We start from the raw sequence: 13,834 nt of genomic DNA on the forward strand, positions 1-13,834 counted from the left end.
ACTGAGAACCTGGGTTCTAGGTTCAAGCCCTGGGTCTGGGTGTCTCTCTCTCTCTGGGGGTTCACGGTGGCCGTGTCATAGCCACTGAGAACCTGGGTTCTAGGTTCAAGCCCTGGGTCTGGGTGTCTCTCTCTCTGGGGGTTCACGATGGCCGTGTCATAGCCACTGAGAACCTGGGTTCTAGGTTCAAGCCCTGGGTCTGGGTGTCTCTCTGGGGGTTCACGATGGCCGTATCATAGCCACTGAGAACCTGGGTTCTAGGTTCAAGCCCTGGGTCTGGGTGTCTCTCTGGGGGTTCACGATGGCCGTGTCAGAGACACTGAGATGCTGGGGTCAAGGTTCAAGCCCTGGGTCTGGGTCTCTATCTCTGGGAGTTCACGATGGCCGTGTCGGAGTGACCCAGACACAGGGGGGAGGGGGTTGACCTCTGACCGTGACAATGGCTGCCAGGTCCCGCTGGTAGGTCCGCTCCGTGGCCAGAAGCTCCTTGGTGATGAAGTAGGCCCGGTCTGCCGGCACACGCTGCGCAAGACAACAAAGGCAAATGTCCCCCGTGTAGCCTCAACAGACTGCAGGGACAAGTGCTGTTAGTAGCGAGTAGCAGCACCTATGAAGGTAGACACAGACAAAGATCCCCCGTGTAGCCTCAACAGACTGCAGGGGCAAGTGCTGTTAGTAGCGAGTAGCAGCAGCACCTATGAAGGTAGACACAGACAAATGTGCCCCGTGTAGCCTCAACAGACTGTAGGGACAAGTGCTGTCAGTGGCGAGTAGCAGCAGCACCTGTGAAGGTAGACAAAGATACCCCGTGTAGCCTCTAACAGACTGCTGGGGCAAGTGCTGTTAGTAGCGAGTAGCAGCAGCACCTGTGAAGGTAGACACAGACAAAGGTCCCCCGTGTAGCCTCTAACAGACTGCAGGGGCAAGTGCTGTTAGTAGCGAGTGGCAGCAGCACCTGTGAAGGTAGACACAGACAAAGATCCCCCGTGTAGCCTCTAACAGACTGTAGGGGCAAGTGCTGTTAGTAGCGAGTAGCAGCAGCACCTGTGAAGGTAGACACAGACAAAGATCCCCCGTGTAGCCTCTAACAGACTGTAGGGGAAAGTGCTGTTAGTAGCGAGTAGCAGCAGCACCTGCGAAGGTAGACACAGACAAAGATCCCCCGTGTAGCCTCTAACAGGCTGTAGGGGCAAGTGCTGTTAGTAGCGAGTAGCAGCAGCACCTGTGAAGGTAGACACAGACAAAGATCCCCCGTGTAGCCTCTAACAGACTGCAGGGGCAAGTGCTGTCAGTAGCGAGTAGCAGCAGCACCTGCGAAGGTAGACACAGACAAAGATCCCCCGTGTAGCCTCTAACAGGCTGTAGGGGCAAGTGCTGTTAGTAGCGAGTAGCAGCAGCACCTGTGAAGGTAGACACAGACAAAGATCCCCCGTGTAGCCTCTAACAGACTGCAGGGGCAAGTGCTGTTAGTAGCGAGTAGCAGCAGCACCTGTGAAGGTAGACACAGACAAAGATCCCCCGTGTAGCCTCTAACAGACTGTAGGGGCAAGTGCTGTTAGTAGCGAGTAGCAGCAGCACCTGTGAAGGTAGACACAGACAAAGATCCCCCGTGTAGCCTCTAACAGACTGCAGGGGCAAGTGCTGTTAGTAGCGAGTAGCAGCAGCACCTGTGAAGGTAGACACAAAGATCCCCCGCCTTTGTCTCCCCAGTGGCGATGTTTACTGCACACCGCACCAGGTACTCATTTGAGGCCGAGTGGACCTAGGGGAGGAGGGCCAGGACCGGTTCAGAGAATCGTCACTGCCGGTGTTGGCCGTGGCCGTGAGGGGGAGTTGGGCCCGGGGTCTGTGCCGGGTTCGTAGCGCAGCGCCTTCAACTGCTCACACCGCCATATAAGTCGCGGTGACGTCGCCACGGCGCTTGTGCCAGGCTAGGTGCACCTTGAGGCCCGTCACGTGAAGTGTGGAAAGCTCGCTGATGGCGGGTCACGTGACAGAGCCAGCAGGTGCCATGGGTCGACTACGTTGACTGGCTGATGCACCACCTGTGCTCCCTACTGTGCCAGGCTAGGTGCAGGAGGTCACGTGACAGACCCAGCAGGTGCCATGGGTCCACTACGATCACTGGCTGATGCACCACCTGTGCTCCCTACTGTGCCAGGCTAGGTGCAGGAGGTCACGTGACAGAGCCAGCAGGTGCCATGGGTCAACTACGTTGACTGGCTGATGCATCACCTGTGCTCCCTACTGTGCCAGGCTAGGTGCAGGAGGTCACGTGACAGAGCCAGCAGGTGCCATGGGTCGACTACGTTGACTGGCTGATGCACCACCTGTGCTCCCTACTGTGCCAGGCTAGGTGCAGGAGGTCACGTGACAGACCCAGCAGGTGCCATGGGTCGACTACGATGACTGGCTGATGCACCACCTGTGCTCCCTACTGTGCCAGGCTAGGTGCAGGAGGTCACGTGACAGACCCAGCAGGTGCCATGGGTCGACTACGTTGACTGGCTGATGCACCACCTGTGCTCCCTACTGTGCCAGGCTAGGTGCAGGAGGTCACGTGACAGAGGCAGCAGGTGCCATGGGTCGACTACGTTGACTGGCTGATGCACCACCTGTGCTCCCTACTGTGCCAGGCTAGGTGCAGGAGGTCACGTGACAGAGCCAGCAGGTGCCATGGGTCGACTACGTTGACTGGCTGATGCACCACCTGTGCTCCCTACTGTGCCAGGCTAGGTGCAGGAGGTCACGTGACAGACCCAGCAGGTGCCATGGGTCGGCTGACTGACTTGTGGATGCACCACCTCCTGTGCCCCCCCCGCCCCACACTGCGCCAACTCGCTGCGTTTTATCTGCCGCTCGTTGTTGTGAGCGTCGCTCCTCCGCCCTCCGTTGTTGCTGGAGGGCGACTGCCTCCGACTGCCCAGCAGCAGCAGCAGCGGCGTCCTTCACGAGCCTCCTCCTCCGCAGAGGCCGACCCTGACACCGCTGGTACCGCTCATCGGCAAGTCCACTCAGCGATGCTGACCATCACCGTCCACGCACCCTCCTCCTCCGATGATGATGATGATGATGATTTGAGCGATGATGATGATGATGATATAGGAATAGGCTTTACCCTTTTAACTGGCACAAAAACTGACACCTTTATTCAAGGCATCGTGTTTGCAATAACCACAACACAAGCAGTCAAAATGCAAACAAAAAAAGACAACTCTGATAATAATATTGGCACTTGTCCTTGAATTTGATTGGTCCACACCCGAGACAGCTTTTCTTAGAGCCTAGTGCCAATATTATTATCAGAGTTGTCTTTTTTGTTTGCATTTTGACTGCTTGTGTTGTGGTCATTGCAAACATGATGCCTTGAATAAAGGTGTCAGTTTTTTGTGCCAGTTAAAAGGGTAAAACCTATTCCTATATCTTGTTTCTGGCAAAGGAGGTTCTCATAATGATGATGATGATGATGTTGTTAGTGACGACGCTGACGTTCGTGATGGCAGTGAGGCTCCACCATCATCGCCCACCCACCTTGCGATGGCCCCCGCTACCGACGCCTCCGGCGTCCTCGTCCGTGCGGGAGCTGCAGCCGCTCACGTCGCTGAGGCACGGCGAGAGCGACGGGGGCGACGGCGACGCGGAGACGTCGTCCGGGCGCCAGGGGGACGCGGCGGAGACACGTGGCGGAGACACGGCCACCGGCCAGCGTCCCGCTGAGAGACACGGAGAGAGGGAGAGAGGCAGGGAGAGAGACAGGGAGACAGGGAGAGAGAGACACGGCCACCGGCCAGCGTCCCGCTGAGAGACAGGGAGAGGGAGAGAGGGAGAGGCAGGGAGAGAGACAGGGAGACAGGGAGAGAGAGACACGGAGAGAGACACGGAGAGAAAGAGAGGGAGAGGCAGGGAGAGAAGACAGGGAGAGAGACACGGAGAGAGACAGGGAGAGAGAGAGAAGGAGAGGCAGGGAGAGAGACAGGGAGACAGGGAGAGAGAGACACGGAGAGAGACACGGAGAGAAAGAGAGGGAGAGGCAGGGAGAGAAGACAGGGAGAGAGACACGGAGAGAGACAGGGAGAGAGAAGGAGAGGCAGGGAGAGAGACAGGGAGACAGGGAGAGAGACACGGAGAGAGACAGGGAGAGAGAGAGAGGGAGAGAGACAGGGAGAGAGAGAGGGAGGGAGAGAGGCCACGAGACGGGGAGAGAAACAGGGAGAGGCGAGGAGAGAGACAGGGAGACAGGAGGGAGACACGGAGAGAGACAGGGAGACAGGAGGGAGACACGGAGAGAGACGGGGAGACAGGAGAGAGACAAGGAGACAGGGAGACAGGAGAGAGACACGGAGAGAGACAGGGAGACAGGAGAGAGACACGGAGAGAGACAGGGAGACAGGAGAGAGACGCGGAGAGAGACAGGGAGACAGGAGAGAGACAGGGAGACAGGAGAGAGAGACGGAGAGAGACAGGGAGACAGGAGAGAGACGCGGAGAGAGACAGGGAGACAGGAGAGAGACAGGGAGACAGGAGAGTGACACGGAGAGAGACGGGGAGACAGGAGGGAGACACGGAGAGAGACGGGGAGACAGGAGAGAGAGACGGAGAGAGACAGGGAGACAGGCGAGAGAGACGGAGAGAGACAGGAAGACAGGAGGGAAACACGGAGAGAGACAGGGAGACAGGAGAGAGACAGGGAGACAGGAGAGAGAGACGGAGAGAGACAGGGAGACAGGAGAGAGAGACGGAGAGAGACAGGGAGACGGGAGGGAGACACGGAGAGAGACGGGGAGACAGGAGAGAGACACGGAGAGAGACAGGGAGACGGGAGAGAGACACGGAGAGAAACAGGGAGACAGGAGAGAGACACGGAGAGAGACAGGGAGACAGGAGAGAGACGGGAGGGAGACAGGAGAGAGACACGGAGAGAGACAGGGAGACAGGAGGGAGGCAAGGAGAGAGACAGGGAGACAGGAGGGAGGCAAGGAGAGAGACAGGGAGACAGGAGAGTGACACGGAGAGAGACAGGAGGGAGACGGGAGGGGGACGGGAGGAGGACGGGGACAGGAGCGAGGGACGCGTCTCTCCGTGTGTGGGGATGGCGTGGGACGGTCGGGAGGGTTGAGTTGGGAACCAGGGACCAGATCAACGTCTCAAACCCACACCCTTCACGTCAACACCACCACCACCACCACCGCCATCATCGTCACCACCACCACCATCATCATCGCCACCATCAACCTCTCACGCCACGTGGACGTCGCGTGAGCGAGAGCGGTGTGGGCCCTGGAGGAGTCTGCCCTTGTCTCTGTCTGGAGGAGGCGGTAGCGGTGTGAGTCACAGGGAGGTGATGAGGACGATGATGCAGTTGGGTGGACACAGATACCCATCTACTCACCCACCCACCTAGCCACCCACTCATTCAGCCACCCAACCACCCTCCCATCCACCCATCCACCCAACCACCCAGCCACTCATCCAACCACGCACCCACCCATTCAGCCACCCAACCACCCACCCACCCAGCCACCCACCCACCCATTCAGCAACCCAGCCACCCACCCACCCATTAAGCCACCCACCCATTCAGCCACCCAAACACCCACCCACTCAGCCACCCACCCACCCACCCAGCCACCCAACCACCCACCCAGCCACCCAGCCACCCACCCAACCATCTGAGACCACGTGTGACACCCCGGTGTAGAGGCGACGGCGTGTTTATTGTCAACAGCGACTTTGGCACCGTCCGTTCTAACAAGCAAATAAAATGGAACCATACAAAAACCACACGCGGATAAGGCCACCTCCTTGCCCCCTGTGGGACGCCCACCACCGTCTACGGGGGGGGGGGGGTGGGGGGTGGGGTGGGGGCCAAGCGCTGACGTCAGCGAGGCGACGTCGCCACGTGGCAGGGGGCCACGGGGGAGGCAGAGCGGCCGAGCCGACCTCCGACCCCAAGCGGGCCGCCGCCCGGAGCCTTGAGAGCCCAGGTCGGCAGGCCGCCGCCGTCCGCCTCGTCGTCCACCTCGTCGTCCACCTCGTCGTCCACCTCGTCGTCCACCTCGTCGTCCACCTCGTCGTCCGCCTCGTCGTCCGCCTCGTCGTCCACCTCGTCGTCCACCTCGTCGTCCATCCTCGTCGTCCACCTCGTCGTAAGACCGGGCGCTTGACGAGCAGCGGTCCGAGTTGGTGAGCAGGAGGCCGAGGCCGCGGGAGGCGCCGAGGGCCGGGAACGCCGCCGGGAACGCCGCCGGGAAGGATCGCTCCGACGACGCAGGGAAGTTGAGGAGCGAGCAGGGGGGCGAGTCCGCGGGGAGCGGGGGAGGAAGAGGTGGGTGGGGGGCAGCGGTCCCCCACCCCCCGCTCCTCATCATCATCAACATCGTCGTCATGGTGACGCCGTCGTCGTCGTCAACGGCCTCCTCCTCCTCGTCCTCCTCCTCGTCCTCGTCGTCGTCCTCGTCGTCGAAGGAGCTGGGCCACGATCGATCGAACGCGGCCAGCAGCCCGTCGTCTCGCAACGAGGTGATGTCGGAAACGATGGTGCCGTCGCCCTCGTCGCCCTCGCCGCCCTCGCCGCCCTCGCCGCCCTCGTCGCCCTCGCCGCCCTCGCCGCCCTCGTCGCCCCCGTCGCCCTCGTCGCCCTCGTCGCCCCCGTCGCCCTCGCCGCCCTCGTCGCCCTCGTCGCCCTCGTCGCCCTCGCCGCCCTCGCCGCCCTCGCCGCCCTCGCCGCCCGGTAAGTGGTAGCGGTGGGAGGAGCAGCGATGGGCACCGCGACCGTCAACGTCACCGCCGGCGTCCAGGTCGTCGTCAACATCGCGCTCGGGGTTCGGCAAGCGGGGCCGGCGGGAGACGGAGCGGTCGACGGCGCCGCAATCACCGCCACAATCACCGCCACAATCACCGCCGCAATCACCGCCACAATCACCGCCACAATCACCGCCACAATCACCGCCACAATCACCGCCACAATCACCGCCACAATCACCGCCACAATCACCGCCACAATCACCGCCGCAACCACCGCCACGGCCGCCACCCCCGCAGCTAGCCAAGCGGTACCGTGCACAGATGGAGGCGCGGAAAACACCACCACCATCACCACCACCATCACCGCCACCATCACCGCCACCATCACCACCACCACCATCACCACCATCACCACCACCATCACCGCCACCATCACCGCCACCATCACCGCCACCATCACTGCCACCATCACCACCACCATCACCGCCACCATCACCACCACCATCACCGCCACCATCACTGCCATCACCACCACCATCACCGCCACCATCACTGCCACCATCACCACCACCATCACCACCACCATCACCGCCATCACCGCCACCATCACCGCCACCATCACCGCCACCATCACTGCCACCATCACCACCACCATCACTGCCACCATCACCACCACCATCACCGCCACCATCACCACCACCATCACCACCACCACCATCACTACCATCACCACCACCATCACCGCCACCATCACCGCCACCATCACCGCCACCATCACTGCCACCATCACCACCACCATCACCATCACCGCCACCATCACCGCCACCATCACCGCCACCATCACCACCACCATCACCACCACCATCACCGCCATCACCGCCACCATCACCGCCACCATCACCGCCACCATCACCGCCACCGCCACCTTCGCTCGGCGAGACGACATCGTCGTGCGAGGAGGAGGAGGAGGAGGAGGAGGAGGAGTTGGTCACGTGGGCCGCTGGCTCACCTCTCCCGGCCGGTGACGGAACCCCGGCGGACGACGACGATGACGAGGAGGAGGAGGAGGAGGTGGTGGAGACCGACGATGGCGACGCGCGGAGGGCGCCGCTGCCCCTCCTCCTCGCGCCATCGTCCACCTCGTCAGCGTCGCCCGGCGTCAGCCGCCCCGCGGTGCCGTGCCGGTGCGGGCAATGTTCGCGCTGTTGTTGTGGTTGTTGTCGTGGTTGTTGTTGTTGTTGTGGTTGTCGTTGTGGTTGTTGTGGTTGCTGCTGCTGTTGCTGCTGCTGCTGCAGGTGGTGGTGGTGGTGGTGGGGCAGCTGGCGAGGATGTTGACGGTGAGGGGGGCTGTGCGGCGAGGAGGCGAGAGCCGGCGACGACGGCGACTCGGGCCGGGAGCCGGCGTCGCCGGCGCCGGCGTCGCCGGAGCCGGCGTCGCCGGCGGCGACGTCGCACGAGTGGAGATGCGGCGAGGAGAGGAGAAGCGCCCCGTACGAGAAGCTTGAACTCTGCACCCGAATCATTCGACGGTTCAATCAACGATTCATCTGGCGGGAGATTCATTCCCCCTGGGCGATTCGTTCAGCGAGTGGCTCACCGAGCGGCTCATTCGACCGAGTGATTCATTCGCCGATTCATTGATCGAGCGGTTCCTTCGCCGAGTTATTCATTCGGTGATTGTCATTCGTTCAGCGCTTCGTTCGCAGCGCGCAGTAAACGTCGCTCACTGGGGGAGACAAAGGCGGCCGGGCGTGGTGGTGCTGACCAACACAGCAGCAGCTGCTGCTGCTGCTGCTGCTCGCTACTTACCAACAGCACCTGCCCCCCACCCCCAACAGCCGGTTTGAAGGCTATACGGGGGGACCTTTTGTCTTTGCGTGTGAGAGCGTGCACCTAGCCCGGCACAAGCGCCGTGGCGAATGACGGATGTTAGGGTTGCGCGCGCGCGCGTGTGTGTGTGGATGGTGATGGTGGTGTTGCGGTGGTGGTGTGGTGATGGTGGTGGTGTGGTGATGGTGGTGGTGATGGTGGTGTGTGGTGGTGGTGGTGTGTGGCGGTGGTGGTGTGTGGTGTGTGGTGATGGTGGTGTGTGGTGGTGGTGGTGTGTGGCGGTGGCGATGGTGGTGTGTGGCGATGGGGTGTGTGGTGGTGGTGGTGTGTGGTGGTGGTGGTGTGTGGTGGTGGTGGTGTGTGGTGGTGATGGTGGTTTGTGGTGATGGTGGTGTGGTGGTGATGGTGGTGTGTGGCGGTGGTGGTGTGTGGTGGTGGTGATGGTGGTGATGGTGGTGTGTGGCGGTGGTGGTGTGTGGTGGTGGTGTGTGGTGGTGGTGGTGATGGTGGTGTGTGGTGATGGTGGTGTGGTGGTGATGGTGGTGTGTGGCAGTGGTGGTGTGTGGTGATGGTGTGTGGCGGTGGTGGTGTGTGGCGGTGGTGGTGTGTGGCGGTGGTGGTGTGTGGCGATGGTGGTGTGTGGCGGTGGTGGTGTGTGGCAGTGGTGGTGTGTGGCGGTGGTGGTGTGTGGCGGTGGTGGTGTGTGGCGGTGGTGGTGTGTGGCGGTGGTGGTGTGTGGCGATGGTGGTGTGTGGCGGTGGTGGTGTGTGGCAGTGGTGGTGTGTGGCGGTGGTGGTGTGTGGTGGTGGCGGTGGTGGTGTGTGGGGATGGTGGTGTGTGGTGGTGGTGTGTGGCGATGGTGGTGGTGGTGTGTGGGGATGGTGGTGTGTGGTGGTGTGTGGTGGTGTGTGGTGGTGGTGTGTGGTGGTGGCTGTGTGTGGTGGTGGCGGTGGTGGTGTTGCGGTGGTGGTGTGGTGATGGTGGTGGTGTGGTGATGGTGGTGGTGTGTGGCGGTGGTGGTGGTGTATGGCGATGGGGTGTGTGGCGGTGGTGGTGTGTGGCGGTGGTGGTGTGTGGTGGTGGTGTGTGGTGGTGGTGGTGTGTGGCGGTGGTGGTGTGTGGCGGTGGTGGTGTGTGGCAGTGGTGTGTGGCGGTGGTGGTGGTGTGTGGCGGTGGTGGTGTGTGGCGGTGGTGGTGTGTGGTGGTGGTGGTGTGTGGCGGTGGTGGTGTGTGGCGGTGGTGATGTGTGGTGGTGATGGTGGTGTGTGGCGGTGGTGTGTGGCGGTGGTGGTGTGTGGTGGTGATGGTGGTGTGTGGCGGTGGTGGTGTGTGGTGGTGATGGTGGTGTGTGGTGGTGTGTGGCGGTGGTGTGTGGCGGTGGTGGTGTGTGGGGATGACGGTGGTTGTGGTGTGTGGTGATGGTGGTGTGTGGTGTGTGGTGATGGTGGTGTGTGGCGGTGTGTGGTGATGGTGGTGTGTAGTGATGGTGGTGGTGTGTGGTGATGGTGGTGTGTGGTGTGTGGTGATGGTGGTGTGTGGCGGTGTGTGGTGATGGTGGTGTGTAGTGATGGTGGTGGTGTGTGGTGATGGTGGTGTGTGGTGTGTGGTGATGGTGGTGTGTGGCGGTGTGTGGTGATGGTGGTGTGTAGTGATGGTGGTGGTGGTGGTGTGTGGTGATGGTGATGGCGATGGTGGTGGTGTGTGGTGGTGGTGGTGTGTGGTGATGGTGGTGATGGTGGTGGTGATGGTGATGGTGTGTGGTGGTGATGGTGATGGTGGTGTGTGCTCGTCACCTGCGCGGTCAACGGCAGGCGCAGCTGCGTCGCCTGGGCTGAGACGCTGCGTCGAGGAGGGAGGTGACGTTTTCTAGAGGGGGTGAAGAGAAGGGGGGGTCAGGGGGGGGGAGTCAGGGGGGGGGTCAGGGGGAGGAGTCAGGGGGGGGGGGTCGGCACGCACGCGGACACTCGCCGGGCCCTCAACGATCCACGATCCGATCGAGGGTCCGATTTAAAAGCTGCCGGCAACGGCGGTGCGGACCCATCAGCTGCACGTCGCCTTTGCCGGGCCGTGTGCCGGCTTGGTTCGCACGCTCACCGCAAGCGCCGTGCGCGAGGCTAATGCAGCGACACGATTCCTTAGCAAAGAGGGGGGCAGGTGTTTCCGCTTGGTGTTTAAACATCTTTTATCGCCAGATACGGGGGAAAAAAAAACATTCTCACATTCTGACACTGGCAAGGGAGTTCCTCCCACGACGGAGGTCGCCCACGACGGAGGTCGCCCACGACGGAGGGCCCCACGACGGAGGTCGCCCACGACGGAGGGCCCCACGACGGAGGTCGCCCACGACGGAGGGCCCCTCCCTCCCACGACGACCCTGCACCGTTTTTTTTACATGGGACGGCCGATTCGCTCGCACGCTAGCGTGCGGGCCACCCAGGCGAGGTCACTCGCCTTCGCCAAGAGGCTCAGCTGTTTCGCCTGCAGGCCTACGCTCTCCACGGCTCACCCTGTCGATATTTCCCAACTCCGTGCATGGCTCGCCGAGACCCCTGGACTTTTCAATGCGACCTTGCAAAATGGCGATCCGCTACCATTACGACGTCCTCCCAAGGAGAATAACCGCGCCATTCGCCACCAAGCTGACGGTGACGCCGCCGCCGCGCCTGTGCCAGGCTAGGTGCTCTTTGAGGCCGCGTGAAGGGTCGAAGGATCCTGCGCTGGCAGGGGGTCACGGGGACAGACCCAGCAGGCGCCATGTGGGTCGGCTGACTTGAGATGACCGGTGGATGCACCACCAGCTGTACCCCCCCCACTGTGCCAACTTGCTAGATTTGAGCCGCCCGGCGCTCCGCTCGTTGTCGTGAGCGTCGCTCCTCTGCCTCCAACTGGCCAGCAGCAGCAGCAGCAGCGGCGTCCCTCACGAGCCTCTTCCACCAGTGGACGATCTTGACATCGCTGGTACCGGTCTCTGGCAAGTCCACTCAACTCCACATCCTCCTGTACCACATCAGCTCCACCTCTTCTCCAGCCCGTGCCGTGCCCGTTTAGCCCCCTCTATGCGGCCAAACAGAAGCCGCTTGGGCGTGCGGGGGGTCTACGTGACCCAGCCAGTCCAGCCTCGCCTGCCGGAGGAGCTCACCGATGGGACCGTGTCCAGATCTCTCAAGGATTTGTGAGCTCCTCGCAACAATCCACCTTCAGTTATGGTCGAAACGTCGTGAGAATTTTTTATTGTTTTATATATATTTTATTATTTTGTTGTTTCTCTTCAACGTGACTTTACCGAAAAAACTAAGAATAAGAATACCAGGATGGATCGTTAGGCCTGCCGGCCTGAATGCTTCTAACCGGCGCCGATGTTCCATTCGAGGGGGTCCACGTTTCACGAGCATGGAGGAAGGGAGGGCATGACACACACACACACGCACGCACTCACTCGGGCGCACAATCGCACACTGCCTACCTGGTGAAGGCAGTCTGCTTGAGCCCATTCTGCTTGACATGTTCTATCAACTGCTGCTGTGTCCGCCCGCTGAGTTGCAGAGGGAAGGGAACAGTGTTGGGGGGGGGAGGGGTGGGTGAGGACACGAAAGTCAGAGCCGGACTGGCGACCAACGCCTTTGTGCGATGCTTTGTATCAACAACGCAACTACAACAACAACTCTAGATTTAAAGCTTTCGTGACTGCAAGAAATCCATACTCTTTGGTTTTATTGGGTAAAGTCACGTAGTAGGTAAAAAATAAAATGACAAAAATCGCGACGTTTCGGCCACAACACAAGCGGCCTTCATCAGGTGAAGGGACCATACTGTCTGGAGGACAGCGCTGGAGTGAAAGAAGCCACGCTCAGATCACGACCTTTAAGCTGTGTGAGAAGAAACGAAGCGCCTTGACAAAGGAATTAGCATAGAATTTAGCATTGAAATGGCTGAGTGATTAGCTTGTGACTGGTCACAGAAATGGCTATGTTAAAGTTAAAGCATACACATCTGCAAAGGCACCCCTTGACAAAGGAATTAGCATAGAATTTAGCATTGAAATAGCTAAGTTAAAGTATACACATCCGCAGAGGCACCCCTTGACAAAGGAATTAGCATAGAATTTAGCATTGAAATAGCTAAGTTAAAGTATACACATCCGCAGAGGCACCCCTTGACAAAGGAATTAGCATAGAATTTAGCATTGAAATAGCTAAGTTAAAGCATACACATCCGCAGAGGCACCCCTTGACAAAGGAATTAGCATAGAATTTAGCATTGAAATAGCTAAGTTAAAGTATACACATCCGCAGAGGCACCCCTTGACAAAGGAATTAGCATAGAATTTAGCATTGAAATAGCCAAGTTAAAGTATACACATCCGCAGAGGCACCCCTTGACAAAGGAATTAGCATAGAATTTAGCATTGAAATAGCTAAGTTAAAGCATACACATCCGCAGAGGCACCCCTTGACAAAGGAATTAGCATAGAATTTAGCATTGAAATAGCTAAGTTAAAGCATACACATCCGCAGAGGCACCCCTTGACAAAGGAATTAGCATAGAATTTAGCATTGAAATAGCTAAGTTAAAGTATACACATCCGCAGAGGCACCCCTTGACAAAGGAATTAGCATAGAATTTAGCATTGAAATAGCCAAGTTAAAGTATACACATCCGCAGAGGCACCCCTTGACAAAGGAATTAGCATAGAATTTAGCATTGAAATAGCTAAGTTTAAGTATACACATCTGCAGAGGCACCCCTTGACAAAGGAATTAGCATAGAATTTAGCATTGAAATAGCTAAGTTAAAGTATACACATCCGCAGAGGCACCCCTTGACAAAGGAATTAGCATAGAATTTAGCATTGAAATAGCTAAGTTAAAGTATACACATTCGCAGAGGCACCCCTTGACAAAGGAATTAGCATAGAATTTAGCATTGAAATAGCCAAGTTAAAGTATACACATCCGCAGAGGCACGCCTTGACAAAGGTATTAGCATAGAATTTAGCATTGAAATAGCTAAGTTAAAGTATACACATCCGCAGAGGCACCCCTTGACAAAGGAATTAGCATAGAATTTAGCATTGAAATAGCTAAGTTAAAGTATACACATCCGCAGAGGCACCCCTTGACAAAGGAATTAGCATAGAATTTAGCATTGAAATAGCTAAGTCAAAGTATACACATCCGCAGAGGCACCCCTTGACAAAGGAATTAGCATAGAATTTAGCATTGAAATAGCTAAGTCAAAGTATACACATCCGCAGAGGCAC

At 58.9% G+C, this 13,834-nt stretch overlaps 1 protein-coding gene across 9 annotated transcripts in view; it reads right to left on the reverse strand.

The window, feature by feature from the left end:
- LOC116937477 (FERM, ARHGEF and pleckstrin domain-containing protein 2-like) overlaps window positions 1–13,834 on the reverse strand; it is a 74,561-nt gene that overhangs the window by 26,952 nt on the left and 33,775 nt on the right. For all 9 annotated transcript variants that reach the window (XR_012940286.1, XR_012940283.1, XR_012940285.1 and 6 more), the window contains 5 exons: window positions 12,038–12,106; window positions 10,368–10,440; window positions 7,754–8,252; window positions 3,532–3,713; window positions 433–522 (listed from right to left, as the gene is read on the reverse strand). Coding sequence is in view for 3 of the 9 variants with exons in the window: in XM_076063656.1 (XP_075919771.1) it covers window positions 433–522; window positions 3,532–3,713; window positions 7,754–8,252; window positions 10,368–10,440; window positions 12,038–12,106 (913 nt within the window). In the remaining 6 variants the exon portion in view is untranslated. The remainder of the gene's footprint in view (window positions 1–432; window positions 523–3,531; window positions 3,714–7,753; window positions 8,253–10,367; window positions 10,441–12,037; window positions 12,107–13,834) is intronic.

Source organism: Petromyzon marinus, unplaced genomic scaffold (assembly GCF_048934315.1).
Source record: "Petromyzon marinus isolate PM22_M1 ecotype Great Lakes invasive population unplaced genomic scaffold, UKy_Petmar_22M1.pri1.0 PM_Scaffold_17, whole genome shotgun sequence".
NCBI lineage: Eukaryota > Metazoa > Chordata > Hyperoartia > Petromyzontiformes > Petromyzontidae > Petromyzon > Petromyzon marinus.